This window comes from Platichthys flesus, chromosome 15, assembly GCF_949316205.1.
Source record: "Platichthys flesus chromosome 15, fPlaFle2.1, whole genome shotgun sequence".
Classification (NCBI taxonomy): Eukaryota; Metazoa; Chordata; class Actinopteri; order Pleuronectiformes; family Pleuronectidae; genus Platichthys; species Platichthys flesus.
Window position 1 is genome coordinate 3,004,109 of NC_084959.1, and position 25,647 is coordinate 3,029,755.

At 41.7% G+C, this 25,647-nt stretch overlaps 3 protein-coding genes across 3 annotated transcripts; 2 read left to right on the forward strand and 1 right to left on the reverse strand.

Annotated features, from left to right (window-relative positions):
* The first annotated feature begins 137 nt into the window (after positions 1 to 137).
* Positions 138 to 11,533, forward strand: castor2 (cytosolic arginine sensor for mTORC1 subunit 2). The gene is made up of 9 exons (XM_062405963.1): positions 138 to 470; positions 3,501 to 3,571; positions 4,241 to 4,434; positions 6,193 to 6,325; positions 7,118 to 7,241; positions 7,720 to 7,830; positions 8,740 to 8,822; positions 8,941 to 9,035; positions 9,508 to 11,533. The coding sequence occupies exons 1-9, from the start codon at positions 358 to 360 to the stop codon at positions 9,568 to 9,570; spliced, it is 987 nt and encodes a 328-aa protein (XP_062261947.1). The 5' UTR covers positions 138 to 357; the 3' UTR covers positions 9,571 to 11,533.
* Positions 11,534 to 13,641: 2,108 nt separating this feature from the next.
* On the reverse strand, positions 13,642 to 20,182 carry rcc1l (RCC1 like). The gene is made up of 12 exons (XM_062405955.1): positions 20,031 to 20,182; positions 18,893 to 19,178; positions 18,462 to 18,591; positions 18,037 to 18,165; positions 17,879 to 17,945; positions 17,431 to 17,482; positions 17,028 to 17,112; positions 16,703 to 16,884; positions 15,929 to 16,016; positions 15,295 to 15,468; positions 14,270 to 14,355; positions 13,642 to 14,127 (listed from the first exon to the last, which is right to left on the reverse strand). Exons 2-12 carry the CDS (start codon positions 19,175 to 19,177, stop codon positions 14,050 to 14,052), a joined length of 1,356 nt encoding a protein of 451 aa, XP_062261939.1. The 5' UTR covers position 19,178; positions 20,031 to 20,182; the 3' UTR covers positions 13,642 to 14,049.
* Positions 20,183 to 21,763: 1,581 nt separating this feature from the next.
* On the forward strand, positions 21,764 to 25,612 carry tlcd5b (TLC domain containing 5b). Its single transcript, XM_062405967.1, has 3 exons — positions 21,764 to 22,000; positions 23,539 to 23,734; positions 24,257 to 25,612. Exons 2-3 carry the CDS (start codon positions 23,545 to 23,547, stop codon positions 24,802 to 24,804), a joined length of 738 nt encoding a protein of 245 aa, XP_062261951.1. The 5' UTR covers positions 21,764 to 22,000; positions 23,539 to 23,544; the 3' UTR covers positions 24,805 to 25,612.
* The last annotated feature ends 35 nt before the right edge of the window (positions 25,613 to 25,647 follow it).

Here is a 25,647-nt window from a genome sequence, read left to right on the forward strand (position 1 = left end):
TTTTTCTTGATTTGAACGTGTTTTCTCTTTTTATTTGCATGTGTTGCTCCCAATTCTCAGGGCTTTGATCTTCCACGGCCCCCGTAGCTTTATTGTGAAAACCTCCTGCCCGGAACCCGGCTTGTTTCCGTCGCTGCTTTGACAGCGGCACCGTTTTCTCCCCTTCACCTCTTTGCTTTCTTTCTTCCTCCCTCTTTTCTTTCTCTCTTTCAAACGCCTGCAGCCCGCGTGTGTGCGTGTTGTGTGCGTGTGTGTGAGTGAGTGAGTGTGTGTATTTATTTATTTATTGATGCATCTCATGTCCAGGCACCGTGCTCTCTCGTCCTAGTCGCTCCTTCCAATGAGAAGACGGAAAAGATGGAGCTGCACATTCTAGAGCACAGCCTGAAAGTAGCGAGCATAGAGAAGGAGGGGATCCAGGTCTGCACGCACGCGTTAATCAAACTCGCCTTCCTCGCCTCCAGGACACGGTACGTAACTCCCCCCCACCCCCCTACCCGGGGCTGACATGTCGGATCTCTCCGCTGTCCCCTCGCTTGCTCTCCATGTCTCCCCCCCACCCCCCCCCCCCTCCCATGGGGTTCACATCGCATGTAAACTGATGCCGGAGGGTCGCGGGGACCCGTGTGTCTGCGGTGGGGGGGTTAGCGGGACTCGACCGAGCTGCAGCCGCGGTCCTGAGCTGGTGTTGAGGCTTAAATCTGCGGTTTTCCCAACGCAGTCTGGTTCTGAGAGTGTGTCACCGGTGTCCAGGCCCATCCTTGTTTGTGTGTGTCATTTTGTAGCTTTTGTGTGTGTGTGCGTGTGAGAGTGTGCACGTGTTTGCGTGCGTGAGAGTGTGCATGAATGTGTGTGTGTAAGTGAGATAGTGTGTGTTGGTTCCTGTACTTATTCCTTTTGTGAGGACCCTTTAAACCACAGACCCTACAAGTGAGGACATTTTGACCGGTCCCCACTTTTACCAAGGCCCGTTTGAGGGTGAGGTTAGAATAAGGGTTAGGCCTTTTGTTTGAATGGTTAAGGTTAGGGACTAGGGAATGTATTATGCCAATGCTTTGTGTGTTTGTGTGTCCGTCTCTATCTCAACCACATCTGAGAAACTTGAATCCTACACAGTAAAGTTCATTCACTGCCGTTCTCCGCCTCAGGGAACCCTCGTTGAAATAGTCCAGGCGGAGAAATGAGAAAAGACATTTACACTTGTTCTCTGTGGTCTAATTATTAACATCAGCCCGAGAAAATGAGTTCATATCTCAGACACACTGGCTGTTTCCTCCACCGAGAGTTTTGACGAGAGAAGTTGACCCACCCGTGTTGTGTTTGAATGATTGTTGTCCTCAGGTGATGCCAACGACTCTAACAACTGGTGTAACACCAGCCAGTACGGACTACGTGACCCTAATGGGTTTGACTATGACCCCACACAGGTTAAATCCTCTTGGTCTCAACAACCAAGTCCAGTTCCCGTCAGTTCAGTCTCGAATAGCCGGACTTATTTCCACCATGCTGTGTCAGCACTGGAGAATGATCGCGCTACAATGATTATCGTTCTGCTATTGGTCTAAAAAAACTTTCTTTCAACCAATTAAATTTCACTTGAGTTGTGTTAAGGCCGGGATTCAGTGATGCTGGGTATTTAGTGGAACACACAGACGTTAGATCTATTTCAAGTCGTCGTGGGAATTTAGGATTGAGCAAAGACGTCGTGATTTTTCTAAAGCTGGTTTCAGACATGTACCGAAGTCTTGAAATTAAACGTACCTGAAGTTATCCCATAACACAAAAGTCTATAATAATTTTTCCTGACAAAATGTCAAGAGGAACACTCAAAGACACTAATAGTTAATTGTGGCCTCATTTAGGCTACTATCTCTGCTTGCTTATTTATATTTATATAAGATTTGAATCGGGAACATTGCATGTACATAAAAGAGAATAATATATGCTAATACTACTACTAATAAGAACAATTATTATATAGCAACACCAATTATATGTTATTCCAACTTTCCATGCTTTTGATACTCGATGCCCTGGATGTATAAAGCTGTCCCTCCCCCCTTATCTTTATTATAATAGTATTAAAATCTGAAGAAACATGAAATTACGTTTGAGAAAACTTCGCCTTTTTAACGTGCATCAACAACTTTCAGCCATAATTAGTTTTCTGTAGAAGTTTTTAATGACTTTTTAATTTTTTCTGCTGACGATCAACCTAGTTGAAGTTAATGTAATGAACTTTTCTAAATACTCCCTGTAAATGCTCCGTGATCTCCGCCTAACAAAGACTCATATGCAGTGATTTGCTGTTTCATTGTTCCTCTTGGGTCGACGTTGTCAAAGTAAGTCATTGTGTATTGCTCATAATGACATAATCGTGATTAGAAGAGTATTATCAGCCCGGGCACAAGACAAAAAGATTCAACTCTCGTCATCCCAATGTCCTCGCTTTACAAAAAACACACTGGGAGTCAAAGTGACACTTGACAGCTCATTTAATTCCAAGAGAAAAAGCTGCTGTTCCCACAGAGAGCTCTGCTCGGAGTCTTTCTGTTATTAGCCCGTCGCTCTTCACACCTTTCAGCCAAATATGAAGTGCGAGCATTCAACGGCCCGGCCTGTAAAGAATGTGATTATCACAGGAGTGTTGTGCTCTGTGTTTTTCCAGCCCGCTGCTCTGCACTGTGCCTCAGAAAGTCTGCTGGACATGATGTCGAGCTGAAAAACAAAACAATATCCCAAACGGCCACAGGGCATTTTTGTTTTGGTAAATGTAATCTTGTCAAACAGCCTCAGACACACACACACACACACGCACACACACAAGGATAATTGTGACGTAGTATTTAGAAAAGGGTCTGTAACAAAATGGATTCTGTCATTTGAAAAGGAAACAGTGGATGTAATTTGAAAATGTTCAACATCGGAAATCTGAAACCTGTGTTTTGGTGCTGACATGAAATCATTTGTGTATAATGGCATTTCACTGTTTATATAGAATAACGACGCATCTCAACTTCCTCCCATTGTAACGAAAATACACAAAATACTCAACATGGTTTTTGGTTTGTTTATTTGTTTATAAGCAAGATTACACAAACTGGGGACTGGCTTAGGGATTTCTTTTATTACCATTTTCATATAAATAATGAATGGTTCCTGATGAAAAAATAACAGGCACGTTTAGGGGAGTGATAAATATAAGTGTGTGTAATTTGTTGCAGCCTGATTGAATTTAATGGGTCTGTTGTGATTTAGCAGAGGGATTCTGAGCCAATAAAAACCCTCAATATCACAGACGCACACCTCATCACTATGGAACAAACTATAGTTTAAAATGAAGTCATCAGCAGAAGATGGCAGCATCCATATAATACATAAATGTCGTCCATCAATTTATGGACTATCCTGTGACATAACTTTCATATATATATATATATATTTTAAATCATGAATTAATATATTTGACCCCCCTCTCTCTTTCTCTCCCTCCCTCCCAGATGCAAGTTCTTCAGTTTGACGGAGACTCCGGAGGACTACACCATCATCGTGGACGAGGAAGGTTTTAAAGGTGAGTCCTCGCTCTGCACGTCGTTAGAGTCACTGTGACAACCATAGAACGGGGGGGCAGGAAGAAGAGATCACGTTGTGTAATCTCTGATTCTCTCCGGTTCCACGTATCTTCTTCTGCCAATGTTTGAGCACTCTTTGTCATTATGGACGTGAGGCCGAGCGGTGCTTTGTGGTCGGCCGAGTGACTGAATCTGTGTCATTACACTTACACACCCTGTTCCAGGTTACCCCGGAGACCACAGGCTGTTTGTTGCGTAACTGGTCTCAGGTATTTTCTACTGGTCACCAGCTCTGAGTGGGTCTGTGCCCTTTTTCTATTCAAACTTAACTATGAAACATTAATTCAACTTTGAAAAAGAAACAGAATATGGACATACGCTATTTATAATGGATAATTGAGGTACTTAGTAGGAGGCTATAAGAATATTATAAAAAAACTGAATTAGCTTTCTAATCTGTATCAGTAAAGCAAAGTTTGCAGACATTCAATATTCAAACAACTAGAATCAACAGTTTGGCTTCAGTTTAACTCACTTAGGTTCATTACAAATCCAAGTTTGTGTCATTGCCACTGTGTACTTTGTGTGTTTTTACTTCAGTCAATCCAATCTCAGCAGAAATCTCCTCTTCTCAAAGTGTATTTGCTTTGTTGTCTGTCTGTTCCCAGAGCTGCCTCAGTCGGAGCACATCAGCGTCGCCGATGCCACGTGGTTGGCCCTCAATGTGGTGTCAGGGGGGGGCAACGCCTCCAACTCGCAACCCATCGGGGTCACCAAAATCGCCAAATCGGTCATCGCACCGCTGGCCGACCACAACATCTCAGTTTTCATGCTGTCGACGTATCAGACGGACTTTATTTTGGTGAGTGTGGATGATAATAATCAAGGGTGATGTTTGCAAATCTCTTCAACATGATCACAGAACATATACGTGGTTTGTGAAGGTCTTAGCTTTCGATCCGTTTCTATAGCTTCAAATAACTGATTCAAACCGAACCTGTCCGAACCACAACCCCTTCTCATAAATCAGTTTGATAAGGACTACCTAAAATAATGGAATTCTTCAGAAGATTGTAATTTTTGTGTACTTTGTAGTTTTACCCATATCCTGTCCACTAACATGGGGGAGCTGGGGTTTATGACCTATACTGCATCCAGCCACCAGGGGGACATTGAGATGTTTTGGCTTAACCTTTGGGGGCCCTCATCCATCTTTAAATACAGTTTGTGCATAAGACATGAAATCATTTTAGAGGAAATATGTTTGTCAAGGTAAAATATATTTAAATGCATCTTAGATTTGATTTTAACAGTTAAACTGAATAGAAGATAAAAAAAAGACACTTAAATAGACTAAAACCAGGGAATACAAATCTAATTTCAGTCGTAATGGAAATATATTTTTTTATTAGCATCAAGTGTATTTATCTGTATGTTCAGTGAAAACCTGAGTAATGGAAGAAATTGAAAATTAGATTTTCTTATTGCTGCTTCACAATAAAAGCCTCCCTGGTTTTCACCGGTTGAATGCTTTTAATGTGAAGCTGTTGTTTAAGCTGCAGGAGAGTAAACAAACAGTTATATATAGTTTTATATACAGTACGATTCACTTAATTACTAATGTAAATATATTGAATGAAATGAAAGGGAAGTGGTTTTGTGTTTGCAGGTTAATTGTGTGTGTGTTTTTAAGTGTTTTCAATGTGTTTCAGAGGAAAAGCATTAAAAGCCATATTACGTATTACGTAACTATTATACAACAACTGGCAACACAATTGTTTGTGTCCGAATGTCTGACGCGAAAGAAGCAATAACCTCGGATCTAATACACCTTCCTCCGCCCCCCCTCCCCTGCTTCCTTTTGATTTAGGAAGAAATCCTCTCCCATACCCAAGCACTTCTTGCTACTGGGATTCTTTTTTTTATTGCCTTGCTCCAGTGGAAAAACAAGGTCTGCTGAGCAGCTCTGCCATGTTTATGAAAACGAAAGAAAGCATAAAAAAAAAAACTGTGTGGACGTTGATAATCTGTTACATAAAGGGGATCAGCAGCTCAGCCTCTTTCTGGAATTCCAGGTATCATACTTCCCGTCTCTGAGCCGGCTGCTCCCACCCACAATCCTTATGACTGGTGGTATCAGATTTTTTTAAAAAGAGGTGAAGCTCTGCTGGGTTCACACCCATCAGGTCTCCCACTGTGTGGGGTTGTGTTACAGAGCAGGAGACAGAGCAGGAGACAGAGCAGGAGACAGAGCAGGAGACAGAGCAGGAGACAGAGCAGGAGACAGAGCAGGAGACAGAGCAGGAGACAGAGCAGGAGACAGAGCAGGAGACAGAGCAGCTTAAGATGTGTGGGGTTGTTTTTTATTATTCCCATGATCCTTTGTGTTACATAAAGCAGTAAAGCTGACCCCAATGATGAATGCACTCATTTAGACGGCGCATTAAGTTTCTGGACTGAGGGAAGCCGCTCGGAGCAGCTACACACACACACACACACACACAAGGGTGAAAACAATATTCTCAAGATCTTTATCATTGCTGTAAAGCGTAAACACATTGTATTATTATTATTATTATATATTTTTAAAAGTGTTTTATTCTGGTATCCCCGTGGTCAGGTTCGAGAGCGAGACCTGCCGATGGTCATGCACACGCTGTCTTCCGAGTTCACGTTGCTGCGGGTGGTCAACGGAGAGACTGTGGCCGCGCACAATCTGGGAGTCTCCAACGGATTTGTAAAACCTAAACTAGGTACAGTGTGAATGTGCATTTGTGTGTTTTTGTATTGAAACTAGTGATGAAAAGCAGGACACAACTCAAACAGAACCTCAATCCATGCAGCTGAAATACTATCTTGCTGTGTCACAGTAAAGATGCTAAAACAGAAGACGTTTTAAATCTGGTTTGGACTCAATAGTGCAAGAAACTGAATGTCATCTTGAATTTAGAAATACAGCGTGATAGAGATTTGTGTTCATTCTACAGTGGAAGTGAAAAGGTGTAGAAGCTGTGAACCAAACGGTTTCCAGTTGAAACCATAATCGAAAGCACATCGCAAACTTATCTCGGTTTAATTTTGGTTTTCATGGAGTGTGCAGGTCCAAACTTAATCTTTGTAACTAAACTAATCTTTTGACCTTGGCAATAACTGTTGTAGACTCTCACTCATCGTGAAGCACATTTCAAACGGCCACAGTTTCCACCAAAGAGATAAACAGAAGAACAAGAATCAAATAAAGGGCTGAAAATGAAATGTGCCTTTGGAAGAGAACATTTAATTATAAAAGGGGAAACTGGTCCAAAGCTTTGCAGCTGCTGTAATAAACCTGGGACCAGTGAACAACCAGACAAAGTTCAAACCTTCTTCCACTTGTAATGTTTTTAAGTTTAGCTCTAAAGTTCATTCTTGACCTTTTTGATCGCAGCTTTCCAAAATGTAACGAGACTGAACGTTTACTATTTCCACATAGACTTTATTTATATATTTCTCATGTGGCTGTTTCCCTGCTTCGTGTTTTGAATCATGTTTTTTTTGTTCTCCAGTGCCCCGTCCCATCATTCACCCTCTATCTAGTCCCAGCAACATGTTCTGTGTGACCAGCCTGGACCCCGACACTCTGCCCTCTGTAGCCACCCTGCTCATGGACGTCATGTTCTACTCTGGAGGGTAAGAACCTGCTCGTCTCACTTCAACACACAAAAGGACTTTTAATTGTGTCGTATTCGTGTCTGAGCTGGTTCCTTGTGTTGCTGTGGTCACGCGTCACAGTGCCTCGAGTCCACTGATGTGACTGAGGGCAGATTTATTGATCTCTAATCCACCTCGGCAACAAAAATATAAAAAACACCTAAAACTGATTTCACTGAAACATTGTGGAGAGTTGGGACATAACCTGGGGGTCATGCTGCGACCTTTGTCTTTTCCATTTCTAACATCGCAGCGTGTATGCCTGTCTTAGTGTTCGGGTCAGTTAGCCTTGTCGGTGACTCGCTCACTAACTTCTGGCGTCTCTCTGCCTAAGTAATGAATCTCTTCTGAAAACTCAGGGTGCACCCAGGCAACTCACCAACACAACCTTTAAGTGAAGCTGGTCCGACCAACATGTGATATCTAATCCCACTGAGCTCTGTCCTTTCCTCCTCAGGCCCAAAGAGCCCGGAGCCTCGAGTGAAGACTCCAGCCACATCCGCTTCTTCTCCTTCTCGCTGATCGAGGGCTACATCTCCCTGGTCATGGACGAGCAGACGACTCAAAGGTTGAGATCAGGAAACCAGCACCAGCAGCTGTGTCATTAACCAAAGTCGTCCTCTCCAGACGTGGTTTCCTCAAGGCCGGGAATAAACTGGGACTTAATGTTTATGCGGGGGAACAAATTTATGATTGTTGTTTTAAGGGAGCGATAACGGAGCAGTCGGGCGTCTCAGCGGGTTTCAGTCGGACTCATTTATCCTCCGCTGCGTCCCGCTCTTTCTCACTGTAGAGTCTAATCAAGCAGAGCGGCTATAAGGAACCGGAGCAGCTGCAGACCCCATGTGGTCGCTCCTCCATTAGCACATCTCATCGTCCATTCACAAATGAGGGGTCCCCTTTTCAAAATGGGTCAGGCGTGACTTGAAGGCATTTGGAGGTGAAACAGTAATTGGACCAAAGTTTTTATGAAATGAAGTTAATATTTTGATAGAGCAGCATGTGGGTCAGCGTTGTTTGTGTAAGATCTAATGTGTTGCCTTAAAGGAATAGGTCACCCATTTGATTCTTATATTCTCAGAGTGGGACAGAGTTTCCCTGCTGCTCCTCGTGTGTGTGAACGGGTAATAGTTAGCTTGAAGTCGTCCACACTCTCTGTTTCTGAGGTTTGTTAACTACAGAGAAACAAAGACGTGGTTTAACCCACGAGGACACCGAATAAAGACACACTTTAAACCCTCAGCACTAAAGCCTGAGGGTTTTCTGAAGAGATGTCAAAGTTTATATAAACTTACATTGCTCAGCTTCTGAAGCAGAAAGAGACATCTAATATAAATACTTGACAGCTTAAAGATTTGTCTTTCATTGCAAAGCGTTCACGTTTCCATGAACATTGTATTATTAAAAAATAAACCTTATGCATCTTATATTAAAGAAAAACAATATTTTTTGACTCATCTCCTTTGATTTCTTCCAGGTTTCCAAACAACGTGCTCTTCACCAGTGCTTCTGGTGAACTTTGGAAAATGGTTCGAATCGGGGGTCAACCTCTAGGCTTCGGTGAGCAAACTTTCCAATTCTTTACGAGAAGGTTGGTGAGGTGAAACTATATCAGCCCTGAAAATAATTAATAAATAATAGTGATTGGTAAATGTGTCTTTATTGTGTCTTTCTGCAGACGAGTGCGGCATCGTGGCTCAGATATCAGAACCACTGGCAACAGCCGACATTCCAGCGTACTACATTAGCACCTTCAAGTTCGACCACGCCCTGGTGAGAGACATACAATACACAGGGTTCCTACAGTCATGGAAAACCTGGAAGAGTCATGGAATTTTAAAATGTGTTTTTCCAGGCCTGGAAAAGTCATTGAAAAAAATTAAATCCCACAAGTTTTGGAAAAGTCATGGAAATTTGTTATTCATATTTTCATGTCGTTCATTTACGCTGAGTTTTAAATAATGAATATGCTTTTGATTTAATATACTCAAAATATAAGCAGGCATATTTGGGTTTGTGTCATTTAAGGTATAATTTATGCCTTGGAATTCTCATTGTTAGTTTAAATACTACATTTTGTCACTTTCTCCCCGTATACACCGAGATTTCACAAAATGTGTATGAACCCTGAATACAAGACATTCCAATGACAACCAAAACCATTATAAACATAATCTACACAGTGCCCATGAAGACACAGCTACAAGTTGCTCTACGAGTTAAAATGTCTCCTGCTTTCCTCCAGGTTCCTGAAGAAAACATCCAAAGCGTGATCGGAGCTCTGCGGACGGAGAGCGCGTCGCAGTGAGAGAAACCACGAGAGAACGAGCGTTTTCTCAAGTCACTTAGTTCAAACGTGTATCGTGTCCAAAAAGTGCCAAGAGCGTATCGGCGGAGGACTGAGGACAGGGCTCCGCGAGAAGGAAGAGGTGTAAGCACAGAGTGAGGGTGGGGTTAGTTGTTTTTTCTTTCTGACAGTGTGATGGGGAAGATGCCTTTTTGTTACTGGATCATTTTATGGGTTTCTTTACCCTCACTCCTTCTTCGTTTCTCCTCCACTGCTCTGGTAGTTTTAGTTTTTACCCGACTGACTTTCTTTTCCTCTCTAAAGCTGCTTCTTCCCACTCCCTGACCCTCGTGAGCACCATACTGTATTAGTTACTAAATTCCTCTGATGGAAGGATGACGAATGTACTCTGAAAAAAAAGAACGAGATATATTCACATATATATATACATGTGTGTATATCTCAAGTTCTCAATTTCTTTTTTGGTTTGGTTTTGTTTTTGTTTTTCCACAGGTCATTTTTCTCAGTGCCAAGATGTTTGATGCCTGATTTGATGCCTTTGTCAAAATACTTTACATGTGTGCAATTGAAGGAGACAATTTGGGCGTTGACAAGCGTTATATGGTTTGTTTGGTTGTTGTTGTTTTTTTTTGTTGCTTTTATTAGCTGCTGAATATGTTTTAATTACAGAAAGTAGACTGTCAGACTTCAGAGGTTAAATTCAGTCGCCTCGTCTGGTGAAACATGAAGTGAATCATGATGAGAAATTCATGTTTTAGTGCTCGTGTAAGTTCGATTCTTTCGCACTGTGAGCAACTTGGTCAGCACAGAATCTGCAGAATGTACCCACACAAGTTTTAAACAGACAACTCGATTGTTATTTATCTATCTATGATTGAGTTTTAATTGATTCTAAGATAAAGCACAGGTTGTGCGCAGTTGCACTTGATTAGTTCATTAAAAGATTATTTAATATAGGAAAATATAATAATCACTGAAATGTTGGATGTTTGATTTAATCATTTAATCTACTTAACATTTCTCTTTTACGTTGTAAATTAAATCCGGATAGAAAGAAGAGAGGATCTCACAGGCTGTTAATGTTCTGACCTGTGAGTCATCTTTTTCTTTTCAATCAGAGTTAACTCCCGGGTCAATGACGTCGAACATGAAAAATAAATAATTGTTTATGCTTAACATAGCATAAGAACAGGGAAACCGTCGCCTGGCTTGATCCAAATGAAAATATAAAATACAACTACAGGCGAAACCTCCACAGAAACTAACAAATCTCCTCATTAATCTCAGCACTAACAAACGTGAAATCCATATTCTCTGTTTTACAGGCTCTATTTCTCACAGGATTTGTTCATCAATAGATATTTAACACAACGTAAAAAGCAGTGAAAGAGTTCAACGCTTCTTTTAAAGATGGACCGAGTTGCTCACGGTGTGAATCCGCAGTAAGAACCTGACGATACATCCCATAATGAAAAATGTTTGCATCAGTCATGGTAAAAAATTACTGAGCCACTTTGATAGTGTACTACAATAATCACAAAGCATAAGCTAAGGTTCACACAGGGGAAGGGGGGGGGGGTCAATGTCGGTGCCACCGCCCCCCCCCACCCGCCCCACCCAGTCTGCACTTTAACGCAGGTTCACCCCCACAGGCCTGTCATGATGTGAAAACGGAGGGAGGGAGGGAGGGATGGAGGGGGGGGGGGAGTTTTCTGTTGGTCTTAAGCATTTGGTGATGTTTTTTTTTTCGTTTCTTATTCTTTCATGACACCTTGCACCTAACAGCAGCCGCTCTCCTGACCGGTACCGATCAGCCGAGCTCATATTTATCAGTGTTAACACGCGAGGAGGTGACATTTCTTCTGACTCCATTTCGAAGACAAAACGTCTGAAAGCTTTTCATTGGGAGCTTCTTGTGTGGAAAATAAATAAATAAATAAACAAGCTTCTTTTTTGAGCTTGACACGTGTTCAGTTTTTTTTTGTTTCTGTAAGTGTCTGTACTCAACTAGGTGCTGTCACACTCCTTTGATCCTGATGTGTCCTCTGATCACTGTTCTTCAGCGCTTCCAGATTAAATGTGAATCCGATTATCCAGTCAAACTTCTTTGAATTTGCCCGTAAACATTAAACTACACAAAGATATTACCGATGGGTTTAATTCCTGTAGGTTTATTCATGGTCATAATTTAATATTTTAAAACACGAAGGTTTCATATCAATCAATCAAATATGACCATATTATTATTATAACTATTACATTTGTAGAGCGTAAAGGGTTTTAAAACACATTGTACATAAACAAACAAATATTCATAAACAAACAAGCAAATACACACAATAGAAGTAAAATCTATCAGTTTAATAATTTTGCTAATCCCGACTTTATCTCCATTACGTCCGATTCTATCTCCGAACCTGAACTCATGGAGAAAAGACAAGAAGCCTGCACCTGATTAAAACCAAAGGAAACACAACTTTAGACTTTGGCACGTCTTGTATGAAGGTTGACAGGTTGACCCCCGGGGGGCGCTAGAGAGAGACCGGCTGCTGCCTCTGGGGACCATGACCACAGTCAATCTCCACAGCCCATTGGATTGTAATCGCTTTAATTACCCTGGGACAACTTTTTCAACTTCTGTCTTCTCATTTCTAATTAATCTCCATATGCAGAATAAAATAATCTCTGATTTACTAATTTCTTCTCAACTGTTCACCTTTACATTTCCACTTTGAAGAAAGATTTGCATATTGAGAGTAAAGTGGAAATGTTGAGATAAAAACTCTTAATGTCATGAAAAAGTTCAGAATCAAACTAAGTCTAATATCAAGTTTATTCTGGATGGTTCCACTTTAAATTGAAAATTATCAATTTTTTAAACATCTCGATGTGCAAAATTAAAAAAAATGTTCTCTCAATTCCACGACTTTATTCTTTAAATTTAGAATCAAAGACATTTTTTATTTCTGGCCTGGTGCTCCTCTGCACCTCTCGGAAGAGGAGGAGGAGGAGGAGGAGGAGGAGCAGCAGCCTCTGTGAGGAGCAGGTCAGAGGAGCACACATGTTAGTGTTTCTCTTATCATGATCATCTTTCTTCTTCACCTCCCTGCAGCTCAGTGCTGTGTCACCGAGATGTTCGCTCACCTCTCGCCTCCCACTCACTCTGACTCACAGTGAAGACTCCAGTGGAGCCACGTGCATCAAGGAAAACATCCGATCCTGCTGATGCATCACTTGTCACAGAGGGAACTCTTCACCCACACACCAGACAAACCTTTACGAGTCAGTGAGTCAGCGTTTCATCCAGACAGAGAACAACAATCACACTGTGCTGCCCACTGGTGTCCCCTTACAAGGTCTCTGGATATGGAAGCTCAAACCTTCTACTCACACTAGTGTCTGTTTGTCACATCTACAATCAAGCTCTGTCTTCACCTGAAAGTCACTTTGACCAGAATCTAAACTCAATGTCCACTTAGTGTCTTCTGGACACAACTTTTACCAGGTCATGTTTTAAATCTGTTTGTTTGTGAGCAGCATCAAGCAAAGACTCCTGGACCAAGACACTTGGTGGAAGGATGAAGAACCATTTAAATTCCGAACAGCAGTTTGTTTGTTAGCAGGATTAAACAAAACCTATTTAACTACTTAACAGATTTCCTTGAATTGACCCAAGCAGGAAGTGTTAGTGTTAAAACATTAAAACCCTTCATGTTATAACATAAAACGACACTTAACTGTTCACGTTATAAATCCTTTTTTACAATATCATGTTATAACGATATACATTTTACATTATAGGAAGAAAAGATTTATATTTTAACAATAAGTTATGAATATATAATGTGATGCCTTTTAAATTATCACATGATACTGATCCATTTTGTCTTTGTCCAGTGTGGCAGCATTAGGCTCCCGTACTCCAGCCCACCTTAGCTTGACCGACCAATGAGTCTGCCTGATTAAAAAAAAAATAAGCTCATTCTGTGATTTGAAACTTATTTTGTCGTTTCACTTATCTGCAGTTAAATCTATAAAATCTCAGTAAGTAGTGAAAACACATCCAGAACCTAAAGTCTTAAAACGTCTTTATTTTCTACGACTCCAGTTTTGATCAAACAGAGAAAAAACAAACAAATTTGAAGAAGCTGCAACGAGAGAATAATTTAAATTTGTTTACACCCCTGTTTGAAAAGTGTCTGAGTGAATGACTGAGTGAAAGGAATCCTCCTCTCAGCTGTATTTGTTCATAAGGACCTGTCCCGTGTGACCTTCAAGCAGGAAGAAGTGACCCCTGTCAATGACCCTGTAGAATCCACAGCTCCACTCGCCTCTGGACGTCTCCACGAGGAGCCACCGAGGGTCCGTCCCCTGTGGAGAGCAGCTGGCGCCAGGACCCCACAGCAGAACCCTCCGTCGGCTCCCTGAGGCGACCGCGACTCAAACATCCAGCCTGTTCCATCGCTGCTGGGCAGGAGCTCACAGGAGGGACTTCACCAGCGCCACCATGTGGTCAACACCACAGGCTACATCCACCACCGAACCCGGCACAGTCACCTGAGAGAGACGTTACACAACTCAGGGGAGGAACAGGCAGTTTGCTTTGTTTTCTGAAAGTGTCTAAAGCCGTTTTCTAAAGACATTTCTGCATGTTTCTCTCTTTGCTTGCAGGACTAATATTGAAACGGTGTCATCTTACTCTCCACGGGAAGAACTGGTCGTCTCTGCTCCCAATGCCCAAACAGCCTCTCACATTCTTCCCCCAGACGAAGAGCTCGCCGCGATCTGCAACGCAAACCATCAAACATGAGCGCGCTGGGAGAGCGAGCGCCCGCTGAGCCTCGACCCAGAGCAGCTGCAGCCGGGAACGAGCTCTGTCTTTTTGACAAACATCATCTCTTCACGAGTCACATGGGACATGAAGCTGGAGGAAATAACAACAACCCAGATTCACGAGTTTCCTGCAAATGTCTTACTACTAAAAGCCCTTGTTGTTTAACCCAGTGGTTCCCAAGCTGGGGATCCTGAGACGTTTTCCAGAAACAAATACAATGTCAAAGTAGTATAGTTTACTATTATTTGAAAAGTTGTATTCATCCCCATATGACTCGATATTCTTTGTATGTCTCAACCACCTGCAGCAACCATGAGGGTCTCAAGTCCTCAGATGGTTATTTTGAGGGTCTGAGAAGTTTGGGAACCTCTGGTTTAACCAGTAACTACTAGACAAAGAACAAATATTGTATTTTAAAATGTAGTAGAATAGGAGCATTAAGTACCTAAAAAAGCAATTAACACAAAGTACAATTATACTTCGAGTGCAGTTCTTCTACTTGTTTTCCACCATCGCCTAAACCTAAAAGACCGAACATTGATTTTAAGACTTTGATGTTTAATATTCATGTTGTCTGCTGCTTTAGAGTCCGACTAATAAAAGCTGGATTTTCCTCGTCTGTTTTCATCGTCCACTTTCAGTCTCGGTTCAGATTCTTGGTTCAGAGCCATAAACAGCTGCTTCACCTCACAGCTCCGACCGGATGAGACTGGATGACTTTGTGGTTTATGAGATTTATGTTTCGTTCTTTTATCCTTGCAGGAAAAGAATAAACAAGTTTCTGGCATCAGTAAATCTCATCTCACTTTATGCAGCTTCAGATTAAGGGGACACGTTTTCCACTGGTGTCTGAGGAAACTGTTAAAGTGACTTGAGGAACTTGTTCTCACCCGTTACTGCAGCGAAATGTGAGAGGCCACATCGGATGGTGGTGACGGCGACTGACGGGCTGAACTCTGAGCGTCCAAACAGCGCCGGGGGAATCATCTCTGGGGTCGACGATTCTGAAAGCTGTGGTCCTTTTCCAAGAATCCCATAGCCCCAAACAAACACCTCTCCCTTATCTGACGAAGACAAATAAATAAAAGACAGAGACGTGGCTCGATATTAGGAGCAGGACATCAGGGAAGACATCTGGACTCATAGTGAGAATAAAAAGACACCAGAAAAGATCAAGAAGCAGTGACTTTAAGGAAACTTAAGTTCTGGAAAAACTGTTTATCTTCAGGACTCTGGAAGCTGCGGCTGATTCAAAGGGCTGCTGCTCAGGTCGTCACTGACACACAGGAAGTGGATCATATTAATCCAGTTCTGAGATCTTAACACTGACTTCCTGTCAAAGAATCAGGTCCAGTTCTCTTCTGCTTTCTGTCCCAGACTCTAAACTAAACAAGGAGAGGCAACGTGAGGTTCTCATGATCCACACATGTGCAGCAGGCTCCCAGAGAAGTTCAGGTCTGTTTACACGTGGAGTGCACGTTTACATTAACGCACACATGTTCATTTGCCTTTGTATAAACTGACCGTTGAGAATAGCCACCTGCGTTCCGCCACACGCCGCCTGAACCACCTTCCCGCAGCCTTTCAGAGGAAGACGCCGAGGAGAGTTGATCTGTAACACAAAGATTGACAAGAGTTGAGTGAGAGAATATCTGGTCGAGTTTTCTTCTGCTCCCGTCTTGTACGGGGGCCGAGACGTCGCACACAAATGCAAAGGCCACAACAGAAGTGAGAATGAAGAGTTTGTTCTTCTTCTTCTTCACATTTGGGAAAACCCAGTCAAGTCAGTTGCAGCTTAAAAATGTGATGCTTCTTATTTGAGGCGTTACGGCACATGTGCGTGTTTCTGATTCACAAATAGTAAGTAGCTCTGCTCGTTTCCTTGTCAACATACATAGTCGCACAATTCCGTTGTGAATGTTGTGCTCCTGTTGTGGCTTTGTGGTTGGGTCTTACTTTAATGCACTCGAGTGAGACGTCTCAGCCAACCCAGGATTATTTATCTTGTATATCATATATTTGACCCCGAAAGCCGAATGCATGAGCAAAAAATTCCTCTTTTCATCTGGTTTCTTTTATATCAACATTTTGAAACATCAGCTCTGAAGTATTTGACGAGTGCTGTGAACTGTGGAGCCTGGAAAAGACCTTGTGACAGATGAGTGGCAGGTGGAAACAGAACCTAACTGAGCCGTCAAGAGTCAAACGACCCTCTCAGCATCCGATCAGAGGCCAGACTCAAGTGTATCACAACAATTCAGACGACACCTCAACCAGCCGGAGGTCAGCTCTCCTCACCTGTGTGGCCTCCGTGACCGAGGCCAGCTGCAGGTACTCGGAGTTGCCCCAGCCGTACAGCTGCCCGTCTCTGGACACGGCCAGGCTGCAGTCTCCGTACGTGTTGACCTGCTGCACCTCGACACCGGCCAGATCCCCCCCCACCTCCATCGGACCGGAGCTGCAGCTGTGGTGACCCAAACCTGGAAGACGAAGAAACGGAGGGGGAGGGGGGGGGGGGGTCTGGTTCGTCACTTTCTCTCTCTACCCTAGTTTTAAAATCCTACTGTCTGCAGCCGACTGTGTCCAATATAAAAATTGTCATGTTTTTGAGAAGAGCACTGACCCGTCTGTCCGTCTGCCCCCCATCCACACGCATACACCTTCCCAGTCTCGGTGAGGAAGAGGCTGTGGTCCTGCCCACACGCCACCTGGAAGAAAAGAGCTGCATCTTCAGTGACCAGATAAAGACCGGAGAGGTTCGACTCACATTGAGTTACATCAAGTGTAAACTTAAAAGTATTTTCACCCGTAATCTGCAGAAAATTGTTTTTTCCCTTTCACATATGAAGAACACAGCAGGAGATTGTTCTGGTCAAACTTGTTCAAGGAAGTGTAATCTGTGTAATCTGGTTTAAATCTATCTGTGAATAATCTGCATGTGTATATTTGTGGATCCAAAGGTCTGGAACAGGAACAAGAGGATGAGACTTCAGTGAAAACAATGTTCAGGAAAAGGCTGCACTCACCTGGGTGACCCTGCTGTCGAAGCCTTGCATCTTGTGAATGATGTGACTGCCGCTGTTTGAACACGAGACAAGAGGAATAACAAATCCATCATTCGAGGTCGGCAGCATCTCGGAGGGAGGTCACATCCTTCTGCGTTTCACTCGTCCTTTAACATCCCTCTTGCTTTCACAGGCGTACAGCTCACAGATAAACAATACACTCAATCATTCATCACACACACTGGTTTGTTGGCTTGTTTTTCAGCAGGATTATGCAAAGTCTAGTTAAAGGAAGCTTCCTAGCTTGATAATGAGAAATGGACCAACAAAGAACGTGTATTGAACTTATTGACATTTTCCCTGTGACATTCTTTCAATTTCCTGGAGGATGTGACCAGAATCAGAAGCTGCACGATGAAACCTGTGACTCAGCAGCAGCCAGTCTGTGCTGACGTGTTTGAGGACCCACCCATAGACTTCATCTTCCACTATCCTCCTCCCACACTGGCCGTACGCGTTGTTGCCCATACTGAAAACTTGGGAGAGAGAAAACACACAGAGCAGTCAGTCATCAGTCTCTGATGGTTAGTCATGAATCCTCTGGTGTGGGAGGCGCGAGTCTCTTACCCCCCTCTTGATCCGTGAGCACCAGGGAGTGAGCTCGGCCACAGGCGACCTGGATCACTCTGGTCTGTAGAGGCTCGACGAGGGGCAGAGCCAGAGGGGACGGCTCCAGGACGTAGTCGTAACTCCGATCTGCAGACAGGGAGTGAGGAAGTGTTGGGATGTGATGAAACACTGGAATTTAGCTCCCAAAACCTGTATATGACTATAAAAGGTCTTCATCAGTCAGTGTGTTTCCTAAAGTATGTGAGTCTGGTCCCTTTCTGTAGATTAGTTCACTATATGGTCACTTGGAGGCAGCAGGTCCAGCTCGATCTCGTGTTGATATGAAAATACAAACTGCTCCAGCTCTTATCTATAAGTTTTGAAGCAGCTTAAGCAGAGTGAGGTGAAGCAGTGTTTCTGTGTCTCAGTCCCGGTTCCCTTACGCCGGCTGTGCTGCGTGCGTTGGAAGCCCAGCTGAGAGTCCGTGTTCAGCCCCATCGCCCAGAGCTTGGACGCGTCTTTGGTGGAGGAGGCGATGATGGTGAAGCCGTAACCACAAGCAGCAGAGGAGATCTGCAACAGGAGAGGAGTTCAGCCTTCTAAAAGGAATTTCTGTCACTATTAAAACTGTGGTTGTGGGTGAAATATGATCCATGTTCACAGTAGTATTATTATATGTAATTTAAGTTGGATAAAACAAAGACAGTATTGATCGTGCACTTGAATAAAAAGACAAATACTTCTCACAAACACAAGTAACTTCTGTTTTAAACTGGTCACCAGTAACTGCAGGTATTGAGACTAAACCAGACTCTGTAGTTCCTGATCAGAGGATGAAGTAAGAAGCTTTCCTCCAGCTGAGTCATGTCTTCACCTGCTCTGCGGTGTCCAGGCGATACGGAGTGAGCTGGTACTTCCGCGGGTTCTTCCTGCCGCTGTCCGGCACCACGAAGCTGGGGAGGCCCAGAGCCCCGGTGAAGCTGAAGCCCCACACGAACACCTTGTGGTTGGGTTTCCTGTGCTGCCCGACGTACTGAAACACCGGACCACCGCTGCTCTTCTCCCGGGGTCGGAACGCTTTACTGGCAGTCGCATAACCGCAGACCTGGATCCCTCTGGTCATGTGTCGGGAGCAGAGACGCACACAGGGAAGAGACATTCTGTAGAAAGAGAATCCACAAAAACACTAAATCATTACTATATTTATGACATGAAGAGCCAGGTTTAAATATAGTGAATGTATTACAGGTAATTTCTATGATTTTCAAATAAAATATATAAAAATGTACATTATCATAAACTGGTATCATTCTTCATCCTTAGATTAAGTTAAAGTGGTGTAAGAAAAATAAAAACATAGATGATTGCTGGCATTATATTGCATTATTTTCAAGATAAATAAGAAATTAAACATTCAATTAAACAATAAAGTAGAATAATCCTGAAAAATCTATTGAATTAATCAATTGATTTTAGAAAATATATCTGGTTGTAAATATCAGCTTAAACAGACATACTCATTGACTTGACACATATATAAACATGTTTTGTCATGCAGCCAAATTCACTTTACTTTAACCGTCAATTTAACGAAAGCTTAGTTTAAATCCCACTAAATATAAAATTCCGGAGAAACTACAGACTCTAGAGTAATTTACGGGTATATATGTACATTCGGGGCGTAGCTAACGCCTTCAATAGCTTTAAATGTTAACTCATTTTTAATAGTAACCTAGTTCAACAAGCTGAAGCTCGCTAACTCAGACTGGGACCAACGTCCTGATTAGAAGGTGAAAGGACCGTTACAAATTAAAATGAACGCAAAACAAGTGACGTGTAGTGTGTGTGAACAAAGCCGAATTGAAGAGGAGCTTCACATAATCAGTGAAAATTAATAAAACATGTCAAAGTAGGAGAAATATTCTGACAGAACCCAGTTGAACATTAAATTGCCAGAAAGGTGAGTTTAGTTTTGCATCGTGTTGTGACCCACGTGATGTCGCTGAACGTACCTTCCTCCCTCAGGTCCTTGTGCGTTTCACAGGATGAAAAACAAACTGAACAGACGCAGGAACCAAGAAGAAGCTGTTCAGATGTGGTTCAGTGACATTGTCGCATGTTTATTTTCCTGAAATCAATATTTACCCCGGAAGAGAATGAAACTGTTCTTCTGCAGTTCCTCCTGTGTGAACAAGTATGTGGCGCCACCTAGTGCCCTGGAGGACTGAACACATTGACTTATAGAGAATAGAAACGTGTAATAAAACTATAAAAATAAATACATGGATGAGGAAATAAATAAATAAAGTAAACGTGGTATGAAAAATACAGAGGCAGGGTTATGTATAAGATATGTTTAAAACATATATAAGATATATTTAATTAGTGATTTCAGGTAAAATATTGAACTCACCAGCTTGATACAGGTTTTGATGACTAATAGATTTAACAAATCATTTAAATAGTGATCTAATTTTTGGAATAAAAGGTAAAAACCTCCTCTGTGACGTTTGAGGCCTAAACACAAGTGAATAAGAATGTGAGGCGACAAACTAACTCCCTCATACATAATGGAATAGAGTCACCAGTATGATGGAGAGAATGTATATGTGTGTGTGTGTGTGTGTTGGATTGAAGTGGCCAATAATCTGCCGTGGTGTCAGATTAGTGCTACTGTGGAAGTGGGTTAATGCTGCAGATCTGTCAGGTGAGAATCTCACAGGTCGTCAACCTGCAGCAGCCGAGGGACGTGAAACGCACACGTGTACGTTGAGCATGAAAACCTTTCACCTGTTTGTACGATTCAGGCTGTTAGAGACACTGCTCTGTCTGTAAAGCAACACTCTCAAGGAAACTTTAACATTTATATGAAACTGTGTATTTACCTCAGAATAGGAACAGTAATTTAATCTAAATCACATATTTACAAGAAGAGATGATGTTAAAAACAAACTATCATCAGGTTTTTTGTGGTCGGGTTCACAAAAGACTGCAAATCTAACAGGCGTCTGATTCATGTGCACTGATTGATATTATATTTTCATTCATTTTAATTGCATCAGGGATTTTGACTGTTGAAAACTGACACGAGACACTAAACAAGATAGGAGCCGGACTTCTACAATCATAAATCAGAATTATTTCTTACTTTTTATAGCTTTTAAATAGTTTTTCTGATAATTTTAGTTTCTTTGCTGCATTTTGTTTTGTCTCATTGTATTTATTTGTCACTTTATTTCATTTCTGTTCTCATTTGTGGCTTTTTTTTTTTCAACTTTCTTATTGTTTTTTAATCTGCCATCTACTTTTTATTTGGTTTGAACTTGAATCATGTGAGACAAACCAATCTGTGGAACAGTCAAATCATTCAGATAGTCTTAAATCATGTTTTCATTCTCAAGATTTAACTAATCACTTTAATTGTCATGTGTAGTTTTATTCTGCTTTCTGAACTAGTCACTGTTCTCTTGTTTTTATTATGTTATTATTTTACATTTTCTTTCTGTCCATTACATTGTGACTGTGTAAAGAAGAGTGGTAGATGGATGAAGTTTATTCTAACTATCATTTAAAGCCTGCTGAGTCAAAAGGAGGATTTGTACTCAGAGCAGAGACACAAGGACGTTTTTGATCCAACTCCACTTTAGTTTGATTTTAATGTGCTAGAGCCTGGTATCATCCGTCCTGTCTAAAAGCAGGTATCCACAGAGAAGTGGACACAGTAATCCCTTAAGAGGATCAGGTCTGAGATCCAGGCAGGGGGGGAGCAGGATCCACTCAGAGTCTAACGTCGCCTCCACATGGTTTTTCTGTCATCCCCGAACATGTGGTCCTTTTGAAATATGCTCAGATTGAGACACTTTGATGGAGTTTGTTTGTACTGCCTCTAAAGGAACAGGAGATGGAGGCTGTTGGCGATCGTCTGGGGAATGTGAGACATGAATCCTGAATTTGAGGTCGACTGAGAGGAGCAGGCGTTGAGGTAAAACACAGAGTTACTGAAGGTTGTGCATTATAAAGTGTCATACTTCACTGGGACCAGAACTGAATGAAACTGGATAAATTAACCCTGTCAACATGAGAATAGAAAATCACCAGAAGCAGTGATTGTTTTGATGAGTGGTTTATATTAACACTTTATTTTAACCCCACAATTTAGCATTCAGTGTGATTTAGTTCATAAAAACGTTATAATTTAGTTTTAAGCAGATATACACAGACTTTTAAAGTGTTTTTAATGTTACAGTCGTTGCCATTAATTCAATTTGATATTATTACAACTGTGTTTATACATCAGCCTCCACTTGTAGCTGCTCACTGAGGACAGGATAGTAGTTGACAAATACCAGCGTATATAACTCTATCACAGGGTTTTATTAACTATTAACCACATGTTCGCACATTTTGGTTGAAGGATTGAATTTCACATGTCATTTTTATCACACAGAAATAGATTTTAGGGTAAATGTCAGAGCCACCATCACAGAACTGCACTAAATGTACCTGTCTCCTTGCACTGTGTACCCTGTAAAACACTCCGCTATGTGTTAATATAAACCATATTGATACTATATATCATTTTATACAATAATATTGTCTTTTGCACACTGTCTACATATTCTTACACTCATAGTATATTATATTATCTATTGTATAGTCGAATACTTATATTTATACCTCTACTACATATCATATTATATCATACTCTTTGAATACTCTTTGTATATTCTTTGTATATAATATTTATACATGTGTACATGTTATTATTATTATATTTACTATTATTATATATACTGTTGCTGCCATTATTACTATATACTGCTATTATACTGGTAGAATTACTATCATATATAAATATATATATTATGTTATATTATATACTATATATACTGTACTATTTGTATATACTGTCTAACAATAACATTACCATCATATCATCAGTACTATTACCATCATCTTACCACTGCACCTTATCTACCTATTTATCTTGTGTTCCTGTTTTTTTATTCCTTCTACCTCAATATTTTTTATTTTATTCTATTGTATTGTATTTTATTGTATTCAAATACGAATTAATTTCCCTTCGGGGATGAATAAAGTAATCTATCTGTCTATCTATCTATCTATCTATCTATCTATCTATCTATCTATCTATCTGTCTATCTATCTATCTATCTATCTATCTATCTATCTATCTATCTATCTGTCTATCTATCTATCTATCTATCTATCTATCTATCTATCTATCTAACTATCTATCTATCTATCTATCTATCTATCTATCTATCTATCTATCTATCTATGTGGAGCTTGTGTCTAATACTGGGTCAACCCTATATTTGATTTGAATATTAGATGTGAAATTTAGTTAAAAAAACACAAATATAGACCAAGCTGCTAATTGTCCTTTAGTCTAAAGCAGCAATATGACTTTAATTGATTCTGAAATTAAATCCACTTTGAAACGGTCTCACGAGGACCGAGCACACTTAACAAGTCAGCTCCTTCGTCTCCTCGCAGGACGCCATGGCCGTGCTGACGGTGTTCTGCAGCCTGATTGGCTGGCTGTGTCTCTACCTGTTGTTCCGCTGCAGCTTCGCCCGGCGGGGGCCCGAGTGGAGCTGTCGTCTGGTCACTCTGTCCCACGGGGTCGTCATCGTGCTGCTGACGGCCTACGTGGCCTTCATCGATGGACCCTGGCCCTTCACACACGCAGGTCAGTGGAGTGAAGCAAGCTCATGTACAGTTTGTATTTATATTCATATGTGTACGTTTTAACCCTTAGTTCAAACCTGATATTATTAACCTTTGCATTTGTGTTTAAGAAAGGTTTAGAGAGATGTATTTTAAGATGCATTTATAAACTTCAGGAGTCACAGCTATATTAAATCAATGAATCCTCTCTATCATAATTCCTTATTTCTTTTTAAATTGTTGTTTCACTTTCTCCAATTATTTCACTCATCTGAATTCTGAGTGTGAGCAGGGGCGTTCCCACAGGGTAGGTGAACGGGTCATTTGCCTGAGAGGGGCCCCCCAGGCCCCTGCTTATAGCTGCTTATGGTCGTTTTAAGAAATACAACACTTGTTATTTTAGAGGTTTGGTTGAAGACTGGAATGACGTGTGTGTGTTTGATGTGCATGAGATGGTGGTGGAGGTTTGCACTTTACTTTAGTGGTTTGATGTGAGGCCCCCCCAAAACATCTACTCTCTTATCTGCCCCCCCTTCTCTTCCAGGTACGGAGAACACCGAGCTCCAGATCTTCGCCCTGTCCGTCTGCCTCGGCTACTTCTTCTTCGACATCGGCTGGTGCGTGTTCTACGGCACCGAGGGCCCCCTCATGCTGGCCCACCACGCCGCCAGCATCCTGGGCATCCTGCTGGCCCTGCTCTTGGGGGTGTCGGCCTGCGAAACCTGCGCCGTGGTCCTGGGCAGCGAGGTCACCAACCCCCTGCTGCAGAGCCGCTGGTTCCTCCGGCGGCTGGGCCTGTACGACAGCCTGCTGGGCGACGCCGTGGACCTGCTGTTCATTCTGCTGTTCTCCACCGTGCGCGTGGGGGTCGGCACGTGGATGTTTTACTGTGAGTTCACGTCCCCCAGGACCTTGCTGGTGATGAAGCTGGGAGGCGTGGTCATGTACGGTCTGGCCTGGGTGTTCATGGTGGACATCGGCAGATTTGCCTTCAAGAAAAGTAGATCCAAGTATAAAAGGTGGAAAGAGAATCACAAGCTCAAAGAAATCAACACAGAGAAAGTGGAAGGATACGAGCGACTGAAGGAATGAAGATGTATCTGATACACAAACCTCTACAGCTTTAAAGGTGCTAAATACTTAACAATCAGCATTTAAAATGAACCATAAACTGGACTTTACCGTCTATAAACTATAAAAACTTCAATACAGTTACACTGAACATGATTTTGTGGTCAGGGTTTTCAAAATCACTGCGAATGAACAGGCTGCTTCTGGATTTCCAAAAGTCTCGTCATTCCCACATCACTACAGATATGAGTTTTGACAGAAGAAAGTTATTTCTTTAGAAGTGATTTAATTATGACTTCCATAGAAAAACTAAATATACCCAAATATTAGATCATACTCTATCAGACTTTTCTTTTCCTCCAAAGCTACATATTTTGATGGAATTGCTAAATTGAATCTTTTTCACATCCCAGTCTGAAGTGTACATGCAATAACACCAAGGTCCAACATTTATCTGTCATCTGTAGTTCACATTTCTCATATGTAACTTAACGGTTGGTGCTATAGTTTATTTCTTATTATTATAAATTAATGTGTTTTTGTGGCGTGTGTGTTGCATCATATGTGCTGCAGCAGGAGTTTCTGAAGGATTTGAGAAAGTGTAGCTGTTGTGTTGAATTAGTGACTCTAAATTTACTAATGCACACTTGTGACTATTTTTCTACAACTGTAAATTCCATCGTCCCAGGAGCTGAGTGGTATTGCAACAAAGAACCGTCATAAAACTCACAAAGAAAACGTGTAAACTAATATGATATAAACATTTATAAAACAAATAAATGCTGCGTGGAGACTTCCCCACCCCCCGTTTTAAGTAGTTTGTGTTTGTACATGAGTGTGTTGTCTGAAGAAATGACACAAAAC

What these genes read in the sequence shown, in the direction of transcription:
- castor2 (XM_062405963.1), top strand. Translation starts at nt 358, where the DNA reads ATGGAGCTGCACATTCTAGAGCACAGCCTGAAAGTAGCGAGCATAGAG. An exon ending in GGACGAGGAAGGTTTTAAAG is followed by an intron (nt 3,572 to 4,240) that starts GTGAGTCCTCGC and finishes GTCTGTTCCCAG; the next exon opens with AGCTGCCTCAGTCGGAGCAC. An exon ending in TCAAGTTCGACCACGCCCTG is followed by an intron (nt 9,036 to 9,507) that starts GTGAGAGACATA and finishes GCTTTCCTCCAG; the next exon opens with GTTCCTGAAGAAAACATCCA.
- tlcd5b (XM_062405967.1), top strand. Translation starts at nt 23,545, where the DNA reads ATGGCCGTGCTGACGGTGTTCTGCAGCCTGATTGGCTGGCTGTGTCTC. An exon ending in CTGGCCCTTCACACACGCAG is followed by an intron (nt 23,735 to 24,256) that starts GTCAGTGGAGTG and finishes CTTCTCTTCCAG; the next exon opens with GTACGGAGAACACCGAGCTC.
- rcc1l (XM_062405955.1), bottom strand. Translation starts at nt 19,177, where the DNA reads ATGTCTCTTCCCTGTGTGCGTCTCTGCTCCCGACACATGACCAGAGGG. An exon ending in CGGTCACGGAGGCCACACAG is followed by an intron (nt 16,017 to 16,702) that starts GTGAGGAGAGCT and finishes TTTGTGTTACAG; the next exon opens with ATCAACTCTCCTCGGCGTCT. An exon ending in GCAGGTGGCTATTCTCAACG is followed by an intron (nt 15,469 to 15,928) that starts GTCAGTTTATAC and finishes TGTCTTCGTCAG; the next exon opens with ATAAGGGAGAGGTGTTTGTT.